Source organism: Anomaloglossus baeobatrachus, chromosome 6, assembly GCF_048569485.1.
Source record: "Anomaloglossus baeobatrachus isolate aAnoBae1 chromosome 6, aAnoBae1.hap1, whole genome shotgun sequence".
NCBI lineage: Eukaryota > Metazoa > Chordata > Amphibia > Anura > Aromobatidae > Anomaloglossus > Anomaloglossus baeobatrachus.
The window spans coordinates 12158939-12175288 of NC_134358.1; the positions used below are offsets into that span (position 1 = coordinate 12158939).

The 16350-nt window shown below is 55.8% G+C and overlaps 1 protein-coding gene across 1 annotated transcript in view; it reads right to left on the reverse strand.

The window, feature by feature from the left end:
- Nucleotides 1-1935: 1935 nt before the first annotated feature.
- The window catches only part of SCRIB (scribble planar cell polarity protein), a 131652-nt gene continuing 117237 nt past the window's right edge, over nucleotides 1936-16350 (reverse strand). The window contains exons 29-32 of the mRNA XM_075315980.1: nucleotides 16239-16276; nucleotides 6461-6535; nucleotides 5567-5618; nucleotides 1936-2528 (exon numbers count right to left, since the gene is read on the reverse strand). Of these exons, the coding sequence (XP_075172095.1) occupies nucleotides 2347-2528; nucleotides 5567-5618; nucleotides 6461-6535; nucleotides 16239-16276 (347 nt within the window). The 3' untranslated portion in view covers nucleotides 1936-2346. The remainder of the gene's footprint in view (nucleotides 2529-5566; nucleotides 5619-6460; nucleotides 6536-16238; nucleotides 16277-16350) is intronic.

A 16350-nucleotide genomic window follows, 5' to 3' on the forward strand; every position in this document is an offset into this window, starting at 1 on the left:
CCGCCAAGACACACCGCCATGAAGGTGACCGCTGAAGACGCACCGCCATGAAGGTAGCCGCTGAAGACGCACCAACATGAAGGTGGCCGCCGAAGACGCACCGCCATGAAGGTGGCCGCCAAGACGCACCGCCATGAAGGTGGCCGCCAAGACGCACCGCCATGAAGGTGGCCGCCAAGACGCACCAACATAAAGGTGGCCGCCAAGACGCACCAACATAAAGGTGGCCGCCAAGACGCACCAACATAAAGGTGGCCGCCAAGACGCATCAACATAAAGGTGGCCGCCAAGACGCACCAACATAAAGGTGGCCGCCAAGACGCACCAACATAAAGGTGGCCGCCAAGACGCACCAACATAAAGGTGGCCGCCAAGACGCACCAACATAAAGGTGGCCGCCAAGACGCACCAACATAAAGGTGGCCGCCAAGACGCACCAACATAAAGGTGGCCGCCAAGACGCACCAACATAAAGGTGGCCGCCAAGACGCACCGCCATGAAGGTGACTGCTGAAGACGCACCGCCATGGAGGTTGCGCAGATTCCGCTCTCGGCAAATCCATCTGCCCAGAAAGAAACTTCTAAAAGAAGAAGGAGCCTAAAATCTAGCCCTCGTCCTCTTCATCGTCTCCACTCGTTTTGTGTCCACAGCTCCTATGCAGAGTGATGCGTCTCCATGGTTACAGTGCAGTCCTTCCATCTATAGGATATCCAGTGATACGGGGAGGCCGCACCCGCAACCATGGAAACACATAGGTGCTGAAAACACAAAACGGTCCATTGGGAAATCACAATTTCTAATTTCTTTTTAAATTAGTGTTATAAAAAGTGGCCCCGTCTCCAGGAGGGGCCCCCGACCACGCGGGCACAGTCTGCCACGTCTTGGGGGAGGGTATGCTCGATAGCTGGTATAATTCCCACGGACTTCGCCGGCCCCCGCGTCCGAGGTCCTACGGGAAGGCAGTGAGATCGCCCGCTGCACTCACACACTATAAATTAACACAGTCACTCATAAATATTCACGCCCCACGCGATCGCCATCCTCGCCCAGCCACTCCACTCACACACTCCTATAAAAGTCGCGGTCACTTCGCTGCGGGCCCCCAAAACTAATTCCTTTAAAAAAAAAAACACAATATCACCATTATTGGAAGACTCATCTGTGAGAAGCTCTAAAATCAGGGGAGCGAAGTCCGCGAGCGAGGTGAAAAGGGGCCAAAAATCAGCCGAAAATGGCGAGGGCCGAGCCACCGACCCACTGCTTCATATAGACGGGATAAATCAGACCGGCGCCTGGCAATGCCCCCCCCCGACCTACCTCAATGTCATCCCTCCTTATACCACCCACCAGTCACATCCACTGGAGCCTCCACCAGGCAATGACCACAAAGGACTGATAACCCCAGCATCTGGTAACCCCACCACATAATCTGCTTCATAGCCGAAAACAGGCCTCATTATGCAACACCCAAAAACCCTCACCGGGTAACGACCCCGCAGCCCTCACCCAGTGAAAATCACCTCGGTCCTCACCAGGTAATGCCCCTTGGTCCTCACCTGGTAACCCCCACCTCGGTCCTCACCAGGTAATGCCCCTCGGTCCTCAGCTGGTAGCCCCCACCTCGGTCCTCACCGGGTAATGACCCCCTGGCCCTTATCCAGTAACCACCACCTCGGTCCTCACCAGGTAATGTCCCTCGGTCCTCACCTGGTAACGCCACCTCAGTCCTCACCAGGTAATGTCCCTCAGCCCTCACCTGGTAACCCCACCTCGGTCCTCACCAGGTAACACCACCTCAGTCCTCACCAGGTAATGCCCCCCCCTGGCCCTCACCCAGTAACCCCCACCCCGGTCCTCACCTGGTAGCCCCCAAGTCCCCTAATTTATCATAAGGTTATATACAAACTACAGGCTCATACTACAATCCACCCCCCCTCCCCCCACTTTTTTTTGGGTCAACCAATTGAAGCCCAATGAGAACAGTCAGTAAGAAGGCAAAGAGCGCCCCCAGGCCGTGGACCTGAGGGTGACAGCGCTGCTGGTTATCAGATATTACACAGCCGGTTTCTTCGGGTCGTCCGTCCAAAACATGGAGAATGTGCAACTGCCACCAAGAAGAGCGCGAAAAGCGAGTAAATGTCGCACCAGAAGCTCTAACCAGAGCGTGTCCCTTCACGGAGCCGGGGGGACGCGCAGGAACCCCCCCAACCATGCCGCATCGGGTGAGCGGCGGATGTCACAGTGTCTCTGATTGAAGCGGGCTCAGTGGCGCGGTGGGCGGAGTCTTGGGCGCTCGAGCCGTCTGTGTATAGTGAGTGTTCACAGTGCTGGCTGAGGGCGGTCCTCTAGGTGGGGACGGCGGTCTCGAGGCTCCGCCGGGTGTGCCGCAGCTTCCGCTTGTTGCTGTAATTGGCCATTTCCTCCAGTGCTGATGTGTTGGGGGCCGGTAGGGGGTCGTCCTGTCCTTCCCCGTATTCTTCCAGAGCCTCTCGCTGCTGCGCCTCCTCTTCCTCGAAGCCGTACGGTGCTGAAAACGGGAAAGAGAGTGAGTGTGAGCCGGCGGCCACCGACCGAGGGGGCGAGAGGGTAAAGTCAGGAAAATCTGGCTCCGGCGGATGAGCACAAGCTTCACTCGGTTGTCAGCTGCTAACCTGTCTATGGTTGTCAGCCCCAAGTGTGAGCCAATGCAATATTATATATAACGGCTGCACCGTATATCGTGTATCTGCACCGGGGCGACAGGTTAGTACCACTACATGCAAGAAGCAGCACACAGTAAATCCTACCCAGAAGGCCGCACTACCAGGAAGAGCAGACAGAGGAACAGGATCAATCTGTCAGAGGACGAGGAAGGAAAGAAAGCAACATAAGGGCAAAACAGAAGAAAAATGGAAAGACCTGCACATGAGCAATCAGGAATAAGGCAGGATACACAATCTCCCCTGCACCAGGAATAAGGCAGGATATACAATCTCCCCTGCACCAGGAATAAGGCAGGATACACAGCGTCTCCCCTGCACCAGGAATAAGACAGGATACACAGCGTCTCCCCTGCACCAGGAATAAGGCAGGATATACAGCGTCTCCCCTGCACCAGGAATAAGGCAGGATACACAGCATCTCCCCTGCACCAGGAATAAGGCAGTATATACAGCGTCTCCCCTGCACCAGGAATAAGGCAGGATATACAATCTCCCCTGCACCAGGAATAAGGCAGGATACACAGCGTCTCCCCTGCACCAGGAATAAGGCAGGATATACATAGTCTCCCCTGCACCAGGAATAAGGCAGGATATACAATCTCCCCTGCACCAGGAATAAGGCAGGATACACAGCGTCTCCCCTGCACCAGGAATAAGGCAGGATATACAGCGTCTCCCCTGCACCAGGAATAAGGCAGGATACACAATCTCCCCTGCACCAGGAATAAGGCAGGATATACAATCTCCCCTGCACCAGGAATAAGGCAGGATACACAGCGTCTCCCCTGCACCAGGAATAAGGCAGGATACACAGCGTCTCCCCTGCACCAGAAATAAGGCAGGATATACAGGGTGTCCCCTGCACCAGGAATAAGGCAGGATACACAGCGTCTCCCCTGCACCAGAAATAAGACAGGATATACAGGGTCTCCCCTGCACCAGAAATAAGACAGGATACACAGCGTCTCCCCTGCACCAGAAATAAGACAGGATACACAGCGTCTCCCCTGCACCAGGAATAAGGCAGGATACACAGGGTCTCCCCTGCACCAGGAATAAGGCAGGATACACAGCGTCTCCCCTGCACCAGGAATAAGGCAGGATACACAGCGTCTCCCCTGCACCAGGAATAAGGCAGGATACACAGCGTCTCCCCTGCACCAGGAATAAGGCAAGATACACAGCGTCTCCCCTGCACCAGGAATAAGGCAGGATATACAGCGTCTCCCCTGCACCAGGAATAAGGCAGGATACACAGCGTCTCCCCTGCACCAGGAATAAGGCAGGATACACAGCGTCTCCCCTGCACCAGGAATAAGGCAGGATACACAGCGTCTCCCCTGCACCAGGAATAAGGCAGGATACACAGCGTCTCCCCTGCACCAGGAATAAGGCAGGATACACAGCGTCTCCCCTGGACCAGGAATAAGGCAGGATATACAGCGTCTCCCCTGCACCAGGAATAAGGCAGGATACACAGGGTCTCCCCTGCACCAGAAATAAGGCAGGATATACAGGGTCTCCCCTGCACCAGGAATAAGGCAGGATACACAATCTGCCCTGCACCAGGAATAAGGCAGGATACACAGCGTCTCCCCTGCACCAGGAATAAGGCAGGATATACAGCGTCTCCCCTGCACCAGGAATAAGGCAGGATATACAGCGTCTCCCCTGCACCAGGAATAAGGCAAGATACACAGCGTCTCCCCTGCACCAGGCATAAGACAGGACACACGTCTCCCCTGCACCAGAAATAAGGCAGTATATACAGTGTCTCCCCTGCACCAGAAATAAGGCAGGATATACAGTGTCTCCCCTGCACCAGGAATAAGGCAGGATACACAGCGTCTCCCCCGCACCAGGAATAAGGCAGGATACACAGCGTCTCCCCTGCACCAGGAATAAGGCAGGATATACAGCGTCTCCCCTGCACCAGGAATAAGGCAGGATACACAGCGTCTCCCCCGCACCAGGAATAAGGCAGGATACACAGCGTCTCCCCTGCACCAGGAATAAGGCAGGATACACAGCGTCTCCCCTGCACCAGGAATAAGGCAGGATATACAGCGTCTCCCCTGCACCAGGAATAAGGCAGGATACACAGCGTCTCCCCTGCACCAGGAATAAGGCAGGATATACAGCGTCTCCCCTGCACCAGGCATAAGACAGGACACACGTCTCCCCTGCACCAGAAATAAGGCAGTATATACAGTGTCTCCCCTGCACCAGAAATAAGGCAGGATATACAGTGTCTCCCCTGCACCAGAAATAAGGCAGGATACACAGCGTCTCCCCCGCACCAGGAATAAGGCAGGATACACAGCGTCTCCCCTGCACCAGGAATAAGGCAGGATACACAGCGTCTCCCCTGCACCAGGAATAAGGCAGGATATACAGCGTCTCCCCTGCACCAGGAATAAGGCAGGATACACAGCGTCTCCCCTGCACCAGGAATAAGGCAGGATATACAGCGTCTCCCCTGCACCAGGAATAAGGCAGGATATACAGCGTCTCCCCTGCACCAGGCATAAGACAGGACACACGTCTCCCCTGCACCAGAAATAAGGCAGTATATACAGTGTCTCCCCTGCACCAGAAATAAGGCAGGATATACAGTGTCTCCCCTGCACCAGAAATAAGGCAGGATACACAGCGTCTCCCCCGCACCAGGAATAAGGCAGGATACACAGCGTCTCCCCTGCACCAGGAATAAGGCAGGATATACAGCGTCTCCCCTGCACCAGGAATAAGGCAGGATACACAGCGTCTCCCCTGCACCAGGAATAAGGCAGGATACACAGCGTCTTTCTTTGAACATGTATATAGACTGACCCCACACTTTCATAAGTATTCATACCCTTACCTGATATTCTGCCATCTTCTGTGTGTTTTGAGCCGGATGTTGCATCTGGGGACTAGAAATCAGAAAGGAGATATGAATGCCGCAGAGTACAGACTGGTGATGGGGGCATGCAGCCATACTACATAGAAGCCCACCACAAGCAGAAGTGCGGAGCAGGAAACACAGAGCGCAGCACCAGGCGTCACCGCGAGCGCAGCACCAGGCGTCACCGCGAGCGCAGCACCAGGCGTCACCGCGAGCGCAGCACCAGGCGTCACCGCGAGCGCAGCACCAGGCGTCACCGCGAGCGCAGCACCAGGCGTCACCGCGAGCGCAGCACCAGGCGTCACCGCGTGCGCAGCACCAGGCGTCACCACGTGCGCAGCACCAGGCGTCACCGCGTGCGCAGCACCAGGCGTCACCGCGTACCCAGCGACCAACATACACAGTCACTCCAGCAATGGTGGAATCGGCCAAAGATGAGATGTTCATGATCTCTGCACTACCGTTCTTGTTGTGCACCTTATACTCTCCAGTCACATCCACAGCTGCGCTCACACTTCTGCTCACTGACAAGATGAGCTGACAGATAAAGAGGAAAAGTCCTCAGAGACGACAAGGCATTAATGTGTGATCCTGAGAACTAAGGTAAGCTGGACAGACGGTGACTGCAGCGCTGGATGTGACTGGAGCGTCTTACAAGATGCAGGGTCTCATCAGTGGAGATTTATTTTGTGTCTGACGTTATAAAGAGGTGTTAATAAAACAAGAAAGCCCTTCCCCAAAACCAAACCAGACCCCGCAACTCCCCTCATCCATCACCACAACCCGCGGTGCCGGCCCTGATCACCAGGACGGCGGCACCAGGCACAGATTGGTCCTGATCCAATCCTGTGAATTCATGCAGCACGGTACCTGGATCTCATACACTGGTTTGGAAGACGGGATAGCGGCAAACTCTCTGTAGTCAAACTTCTTGTCTGAGAGAGACTGGAAGGCAGAGCAAGCGGTAAGAGAAGGCGACAAGCATGGAGGAGGGGCGGAAGATGGGGAAGCATGCAAAAGAGCGAGCGGGAATCACCCAGCCACACAGAAGAAAGGGTACGGCTAAGAAAAAGGAGCAAGATACTGAGCTAGGAAGAAAGCAAAACAGGAAAGTAATAAAAGGAGATAAATGGGAGAAAGGAAGAGGCAAAAACAATGCAACCGCGAGGACAAAGGAAGAGGCAAAAACAATGCAACCGGCGAGGACAAAGGAGGAGGCAAAAACAATCCAACCGGCAAAGAGAAAGGAGGAGGCAAAAACAATGCAACCGGCAAAGAGAAAGGAGGAGGCAAAAACAATGCAACCGGTGAGGAGAAAGGAGGAGGCAAAGACAATGCAACCAGCAAAGAGAAAGGAGGAAGCAAAAACAATGCAACCGGCGAAGAGAAAGGTGGCGGCAAAAACAATCCAACCGGCAAGGAGAATGCAAGAGGCAAACACAATGCAACCACGAGGACAAAGGAAGAGGCAAAAACAATGCAACCGGCGGGGAGAAAGGAGGAGGCAAAGACAATGCAACCGGCGAGGAGAAAGGAGGAAGCAAAAACAATGCAACCGGCGAGGACAAAGGAAGAGGCAAAAACAATGCAACCGGCGAGGAGAATGGAAGAGGCAAACACAATATAAGCGGCGAGGAAAAGGAGGCGGCAAACACAATGCAAGAGGTGAAGAGAAAGGAGGAGGCAAAAACAATGCAACCCGCGGCACAGAGCGAAAGCAGGCACCGAGGCGGCACAGAGCGAAAGCAGGCACCGAGGCGGCACAGAGCGAAAGCAGGCACCGAGGCGGCACAGAGCAAAAGCAGGCACCGAGGCGGCACAGAGCAAAAGCAGGCACCGAGGCGGCACAGAGCAAAAGCAGGCACCGAGGCGGCACAGAGCGAAAGCAGGCACCGAGGCGGCACAGAGCGAAAGCAGGCACCGAGGCGGCACAGAGCGAAAGCAGGCACCGAGGCGGCGGGGCAGAGGTGGGATTCACAAAGGATAGAGGAAGAGGAGGACATTGGACCGGCCGTATGCAGAAGCCGCCTAGTAACACCCCAATCAAGGGGGAAAGGATCTGATGTCAGTGTTATTTCATGCAACACAACAACCATCACAGACCAACTGGAATGAATGGGGGAACGAGGTCCAGCCACATACAAGTGCACCGCACAGGGGGTCAGTGACCACCACTCATACACCCTATTGACACTGTGTCTTCAGGCCTCTGCCGGCAAACGTAACCCCCCAAGTGACCAAGGAGAATGCGGTAGGGGGATTAAACATGGCACCATTAAGGACGCAAAGACCATGAAAAGGAGATGTGTGAGGTGACCGGGAGTATGGAGCTGATGGGTCAATACAGGAGGGTCAGACACGAAGGAGACGAGGAGGAGGAGGGTCAGACACGAAGAAGGAGACGAGGAGGAGGAGGGTCAGACACAAAGAAAGCAATGACGAGGAGGAGGGTCAGACATGAAGAATCCGACAAGGAGGAGGAGAGTCAGACACAAATAAAGCAATGACGAGGAGGAGGAGGGTCAGACATGAAGAATCCGACAAGGAGGAGGAGGGTCAGACACAAATAAAGCAATGACGAGGAGGAGGAGGGTCAGACACAAAGAAAGCAATGACGAGGAGGAGGGTCAGACACAAAGAAGGCGACGACGAAGAGGAGGGTCAGACACAAAGAAGGCGACGACGAAGAGGAGGGTCAGACACAAAGAATTCGACAACGAGGAAGAGGGTCAGACACAAAGAAGGAGACGAGGAGGAGGGTCAGACACAAAGAAGGCGATGACGAGGAGGAGGGTCAGACACAAAGAAGGCGATGACGAGGAGGAGGGTCAGACACAAAGAAGGCGATGACGAGGAGGAGGGTCAGACACAAAGAAGGTGTGAGGCAAATCCCGGGATATGAAGATGAATTATGACTCCAGTCATAATCCCTCATCACTCCCTGGCAGTGCCCCCTCCCTTCTTGTTCTCAGTGTTCCACTTACACCTCCATGGCCATGTCCTGTGATATGGAAATTAGGTGGCTTGGGGACAATGGACACAGGATGACTCCCTGCCGTGACCCTGTAGTGGGGGCTGCTAGCTAGTTAGCAAGGCTATGGAAATAGCCAGACAGAACGACTCCAGTAAAAAATGGTTCATATCTCGCAAGCCATATTTCCGATAAATATGGCAACCATAAAAATGGTGTCTCCGCATGCGGACGATGCCGGCACACCCTTTTTATGGGAGCAGGACATTGGGAAATGCCCCAGGCGTGATATCAGCCAATGGGGAACTGGCAGACAGGTCATGAGTCCCCTCGTTCTGTAGCTAAATTCATAACTGTCACAATGAGAGCATTGGCGTCCGCCTACGACGCTCCCAGGCAAAGTTATGGCCCATATTCCATGTTGTGGATTGTCCATAACTCAAGCCAGGGGTGGAGCAGTGCTCCCTGTGAGGTCACTAAGGTAGGAGGGGACCTGGATGTGCCCAGGTTGATAACCCTACTTCGGCCATTTTCCAGTGTTCTTTTCGCTGGGGGCACGTGTAGGAAACATCTGTGGGAAGGATCCTAGAAACCTGGGTACAGCGCCCCCCTGTGGCCAGACGCAACAAGGTAACTGCTGGAACTGTGTATGCCTGTTTGTAACCCATGCTTTGATTGTAACTGTACTCTGACATATGTATATTCTGTAGATTCCCTATTGTATATATTGTAGTTTCTAGTGTGCTTTAGGCTGATTAAATTATATAATTAATCTTGGGCTGTTCTGTTATCTCGATCTTGAATCCCACGTCTGTGTGTTCGGCTAATAGTTACCGTAAATCGGTTGGTGGCAGCGAGTTTGTGCCAAGGATTATTGTGGGGAGGCCAGTGAGATTCGGGGAGATTTTATATATTCCGCCCGCGGAGGTCGGGGGAATATATACCCTACTCTCACCGGGGACCCTTCAATAATCGGCATAAGTAGTATAGCGGCCTCCTTGCTTATCGTCGGGCAATTCCATAATTGGCCTGACTATAAGAGGGGCGCTAGAGAGCGCGTCATGTGCTCTGTCTGTCGGTCGGGAGGTATAAAGGAGGGGTGACCCCCACTTGTTACCCCCCGATTGTGACGTACTGGTAGCCAGCGCGGGGGATTTCTGAGTGACCCCCCCGGTGGTTTGTGACATATTGGTGGCATAGCGGTGGGATCGAGATAATAGTGTGTGTGAGTGTGAGACCCATACTCCCAGACACTAAAGACTGCCTGCAGCAGCTGTGGCTGCTGGGGTCTTCAGACTAGCTCAACACTAGAGTGTCAGAGTGCAGATACTGTAAGGTGTGTGGAGGCATCAGGTGTCAGTTCTGTGTCAGTGACCAAAAGTCTGCAAGAATGGCTGATGGCACCAGGAGCAGAGCTATGCAACTGGCCAATGCTAAGGCAGGAGCCGAAGAGAGGGAGAACGGTGCTGTGGACAGTAATGAGGAGGTTGCCCACGAGTCCTCCAGGAGCTCGACGCCAGAAAACAGCTCTGCAGAGGACATTGCACAACCTGGCACTGCTGGACAAGATGAGGAGCAGCTCACCCAAGGGTCCTCAACGAGCCAGATGCCAGCCCTCCGCTCTGCAATGGACAGTGAATCACCAGGCTCCGCAGCGGGCCGCAGATCACCACGTGCCATTCCACCGAGCCTGGGAGGCTCGGATAGCCTTCTTCAAATGGCTATGGCCCTTCTCCAGGCTGGAGACCAGGAGGGCTACAAGGGACTCCTGGCAGAGCGCAGGGCAGAGCGGCAAGCAGCGCGTGAGGCTGCGGAGCGGCAGGCAGCGCGTGAAGAGCGCCAGGCAGAGCGTGACTACCAGCTGCAGCTAGCTCAGCTCCGGCCCTCATCAGCCACACGTGACCTTCAAGACACCAAACTTCCAAAGGTCCGTGTTGAGGACTTCCCAGTGCTGGAGAAGGATGGAGACTTGGACTCTTTCTTGACTGCTTTTGAACGGACTTGCTTGCAGCACCATCTGAACAAGGACCAGTGGGCCAAATACCTGACCCCCCGTTTAAGGGGTAAGGCCCTGGATATCCTTGGGGACTTGCCTGCTGAGGCAGATCAGGGCTACGACACCATCAAGCGGGCCCTGATCCAACAGTACAACCTCACCCCGGAGTCCTACCGCAAGAAGTTCCGGACCCTGCAGAAGTGCCCGAGCTGCCGACCACTGGACCCAAGGCCTGCAGCTTTCCACCGGACCAGAGATCCTGGACTTGGTCATCACGGAGCAACTCTTGTGGAACTGCCCTGAGGATCTCCGCCAGTTCATCCGAGACCAGAAGCCAAAGGGGTCCACGGCTACAGCTGCCCTGGCCGATGACTACACCAACAATCGGGCTCCTGAAGCCAGGAGAGCAGCCACCAGCAGCACCTGGAGAGGGGGTAAGATGAATTCTGCGACTGCCCCACCTGCCCCACCTGCCCCTCAACTCCCCTCTCCAGGCCCGTGGCAGAACCAAGACGGTGCCACCAGTGCAACCTACCTGGACACTTCAAGGCCATGTGCCCTCAGCGTCCCAAGGCCCCGGCTCCGTCCCCGTCCCAAGGGCCGCCCAAGGTGTATTGTGTGGGTGGGGGTGGTGGTAGGTCCCTGGACAGCTTCCAACCTGTCACCGTCGGCCGGTCTGTGACCATAGGACTGCGAGACAGCGCCTCGGAGGTGACTCTGGTGCGGCCTGAGATGGTGTCCCCCCAAGACTTGATCCCTGGAAAAACCCTCGCTGTCTCCGGGATTGGAGGCACTGACCCGGCGCTGCCTGTTGCTGACATTTATGTGGACTGGGGCGCAGGGCGAGGGGTGAGGGAGGTGGGGGTAACTGATCGGATCCCTGCAAACGTGCTACTTGGGACAGATTTGGGGCAGATAACCTCCCAGTTTGGGCCCCAACCAAGGGCTGAACCTTCAGCCAGTACTGACATGCCTCCGGACAATGTTAATGTGTTATCTATGAATGATGTAAGGGAGGAGGGAGTGAACTCTGATATTTCTGCTTGCACAGACACCATAGACACACACACAGCTGCAGCTGTGACAGGGGAGGGGGTCAGAGAAAGGGGTGACAATGCCTCTACAAGTAACCAGCCTGTGAGCTGGGATCTGTTGCCCTCTGCAGGGATAAGCAGAGAGCAGGGTGCTGCAGGGGGAGGACCAGTGTGTGGGGTGGGGGCTACCACAGCAAATGTGGGGTCCCCAGAGATTTCACAGCGGGGTTCTGTTGCTGCAGGAGGGGAACAGGCAGGTGAGATTGGGGCCGGTCCAGGAGCGGAAGTGCTCCCAGGTAAGATCTCGGTGCATGGTTCCCCCACAACCGGGGTGTCAGGAAGCCAGGTAGGTCTGCCTGAACCGGCGACTTGGTCAGGAACGGAGGAGGAGCAGGCACGACCCACGGTCGCAGCGGCTGTGGCCGCTGTCACCCGCAGTGGGAGTGCTGGAAGCCAAGGGGCCTCCCGGAGGTCCGATAGCTCTTCCCCTTCTGACCAAGTGGCAGCCGAGTCAGGTGGAGGCCAGGACACAGGTCCCGGGGTACTGACTGAAGATGTGACAGTCTCGTCGATTCTGGCCACATCTAGTCAGGGGTTTCAGGCAGCGTTAGAAGCTGACGACAGCCTGAAAGCTCTTAAGGAGCAGGCGGCACAGCCTCCCTCGGACTCGGACCCGGAGCGAGTGGTCTGGGACCAAGGACGGCTGTACCGGGCCACGGTCCAGCAGGGTTCACCGGAGGCGTGGCCCAGGGACCGACAGTTGGTGGTACCCTATCCGTTCCGGACGGAGTTGTTGCGGATCGCACATGAGATTCCGATGGCCGGACACCTAGGGATCGCTAAGACCAAGGCCAGGTTAAACCAGCATTTCTACTGGCCAAAGATGGGGGCCGATGTGGCTGCCTACTGCCGTTCGTGTGAAACCTGTCAGAGAGTGGGGAAGGCGGGGCCACGCCCCAAAGCCCCACTGGTATCTCTGCCCATCATCGATGAGCCTTTCAGGAGGGTGGCTGTGGATCTGGTCGGCCCGCTGGCCATCCCCAGCAGCTCCGGGAAACGCTTCATACTGACGGTAGTGGACTATGCCACCCGGTACCCAGAAGCAGTGGCCTTGTCGTCCATTCGGGCTGACAAGGTGGCCACCGCATTGCTGGAGATTTTCTCCCGAGTGGGTTTTCCCCAGGAAATGCTCACTGACCGGGGGACCCAATTCATGTCCCAGCTGATGGAGGCCCTCTGTAAGCAAGTCCAGGTGCGACATCTGGTGGCCAGCCCGTACCATCCACAGACTAATGGCCTGTGCGAGCGGTTCAATGGCACCTTAAAGCAGATGCTTAAGATGTTGGTCGACTCCCATGGGCGTGACTGGGAGCGGTATCTCCCACACCTGTTATTTGCTTACCGGGAGGTTCCACAGGCCTCAACAGGATTCTCACCGTTTGAGCTCCTGTACGGGCGACGTGTGCGGGGCCCCCTGGCTCTGGTGAAAGAGGCTTGGGAAGGGGATTTGGCCACCCCTGGAGTGTCGGTTATCGAGTATGTCATGCGCTTCCGGGACAAAATGCAGGCCTTGACGCAACTGGTACACGACAATATGGCTCAAGCCCAGGCCGATCAGAAGCGTTGGTACGACCAGAACGCTTGTGAGAGGACCTACCAAGTGGGTCAAAAGGTGTGGGTACTGGTCCCCGTACCACAGGACAAGCTTCAGGCAGCCTGGGAAGGCCCATACCTCGTGTACCAGCAGCTCAACCCTGTAACGTACCTGGTCACCCTGGACCCTGCCCGTGGAAGGCGGAAGCCCTTCCATGTGAACATGATGAAGGCACATCATGAGCGGGAGGCATGTGCGCTCCCCGTGTGCAACCTGCCCGAGGAGGGAGAAGCGGAAACCCTCTTGGATATGCTAGCCCAGGTTAGGGCAGGCGGATCCATTGAGGATGTGGAGGTTGGCCACCAGCTCTTGGAGGACCAACGGTCCCAGCTGTGGGCCACCCTACACCCCTTCCGGGGGTTGTTTACCAACCAGCCCGGAAGGACTGACTTGGCTGTCCATCACGTGGACACTGGGGATCATCCCCCGATCCGGCGTTCAGCATATCGGGTCTCCCTGGAGGTGCAGCAACACATGCGCCAGGAGATTGACGAGATGCTGAAGCTGGGGGTGATCCAGGCATCCAACAGCGCTTGGGCCTCGCCTGTAGTCCTCGTCCCTAAGAAGGACCGAACCACTCGGTTCTGCGTGGACTACAGGGGGCTCAATGCGGTCACGGTTGCCGATGCGTACCCAATGCCACGCATCGATGACCTGCTCGATCAGTTGGCCGGGGCTCAGTACCTGACCATCATGGATCTGAGCCGGGGATATTGGCAGATCCCCCTGACTCGCAAGGCCAGGGAACGCTCTGCCTTTATTACCCCATTTGGACTGTACGAGTCCACGGTGATGCCATTCGGGATGAGGAATGCCCCTGCCACTTTCCAGCGGATGGTCAACACCCTGCGCAAGGGACTTGAAGGGTACGCGGCCGCGTACCTGGATGACATTGCCGTCTTCAGTCCCACCTGGGAGGACCACCTAGAGCATCTAGCACAGGTGCTCAGGCGGATCCACCGGGCAGGTTTGACCATCAAGCCGGGAAAGTGTCAGCTGGCCATGAGCGAGGTCCAGTACCTCGGTCACCGGGTAGGTGGGAGAACACTGAAGCCCGAGCCTGAGAAAGTGGAAGCCATCGCATCCTGGCCCACCCCCAGGACCAAGAAGCAGGTGATGTCCTTCTTGGGGACCGCTGGGTACTATAGGAGGTTTGTTCCATGCTATAGTAGCCTGGCAAAGCCCTTGACGGACCTCACCAAGAAGAAGCTGCCCTCTGCAGTCGATTGGACAATGGACTGCGAGACAGCCTTCCGGGCCCTAAAGGACGCCCTGTCCAGCCCGCCCGTGCTACAGGCAGCCAACTTCACGCGGCCGTTTGTAGTACAGACCGACGCCAGTGACTTCGGCCTCGGTGCGGTGCTCAGCCAGGTGGACTCTGCGAGCCAAGAGCACCCAGTCTTGTACCTGAGCAGGAAGCTGTTACCAAGGGAAGTTGCCTATTCCACGATGGAGAAGGAGTGCCTGGCCATAGTGTGGGCCCTGCAGCGTCTGCAACCCTATCTATACGGGCGCCACTTCATCGTGGAGACGGACCACAATCCCCTCAGCTGGTTGCACACCGTCTCTGGGACGAATGGGCGATTGTTGCGATGGAGCCTTGCGCTCCAGCAATACAACTTCACCATTCGCCACAAAAGGGGCCGTGACCACGGTAACGCAGACGGGCTGTCCCGACAAGGAGAGGTCGCGGACGGGCGCACGGGGGAACACCGGAGTGTGCTGCCCCCTAGCGCCCTCAAAAGGGGGGAGGTACAGAACGAGGGGACTCATGACCTGTCTGCCAGTTCCCCATTGGCTGATATCACGCCTGGGGCATTTCCCAATGTCCTGCTCCCATAAAAAGGGTGTGCCGGCATCGTCCGCATGCGGAGACACCATTTTTATGGTTGCCATATTTATCGGAAATATGGCTTGCGAGATATGAACCATTTTTTACTGGAGTCGTTCTGTCTGGCTATTTCCATAGCCTTGCTAACTAGCTAGCAGCCCCCACTACAGGGTCACGGCAGGGAGTCATCCTGTGTCCATTGTCCCCAAGCCACCTAATTTCCATATCACAGGACATGGCCATGGAGGTGTAAGTGGAACACTGAGAACAAGAAGGGAGGGGGCACTGCCAGGGAGTGATGAGGGATTATGACTGGAGTCATAATTCATCTTCATATCCCGGGATTTGCCTCACAGAAGGCGATGACGAGGAGGAGGGTCAGACACAAAGAAGGGGATGACGACGAGGAAGAGGGTCAGACATGAAGACGAAGACGACGACAAGGAGGTCAGACACGAAGAAGGCGATGAGGAAGGTCAGACACAAAGAAGGAGACGAGGAGGAGGGTCAGACACAAAGAAGGCGATGACGAGGAGGAGGGTCAGACACAAAGAAGGCGATGACGAGGAGGAGGGTCAGACACAAAGAAGGAGACGAGGAGGAGGGTCAGACACAAAGAAGGAGACGAGGAGGAGGGTCAGACACAAAGAAGGCGATGACGAGGAGGAGGGTCAGACACAAAGAAGGAGACGAGGAGGAGGGTCAGACACAAAGAAGGGGATGACGACGAGGAAGAGGGTCAGACATGAAGACGACGACGACGACGACAAGGAGGTCAGACACGAAGAAGGCGACAACGAGAAAGAGGGTCAGACACAAAGAAGGTGACGACAAGGAGGAGGGTCAGACACAAAGAAGGCGAGGAGGAGGGTCAGACACAAAAAAGGCGATGAAGAGGAGGAGGGTCAGACACGAAGAAGGCGACAACGAGGAGGGTGAGACACGAAGGAGACGAGGAGGAGGGTCAGACACAAAGAAGGCGATGAGGAGGAGGAGGGTCAGACACAAAGAAGGCGATGAGGAGGAGGAGGGTCAGACACAAGGAAAGAGACGAGGTGGAGACATTAAGATGAAGTTAATACAAGGGTTGTACAGAATACGCCGGTAAATCGGGAGGCTCTCTGTGACCCGTCCTGACCAGTGGATGATGGGGGCTACTCACCAATCTTCCAGGAGATGTGAGGAGCCGGGGGCTGTAATCTGTGGATAGAGGTGTACATGTCACATTCACTGGCCCATTATCGCCTCCTGTGAACACATTATAATCACTTACC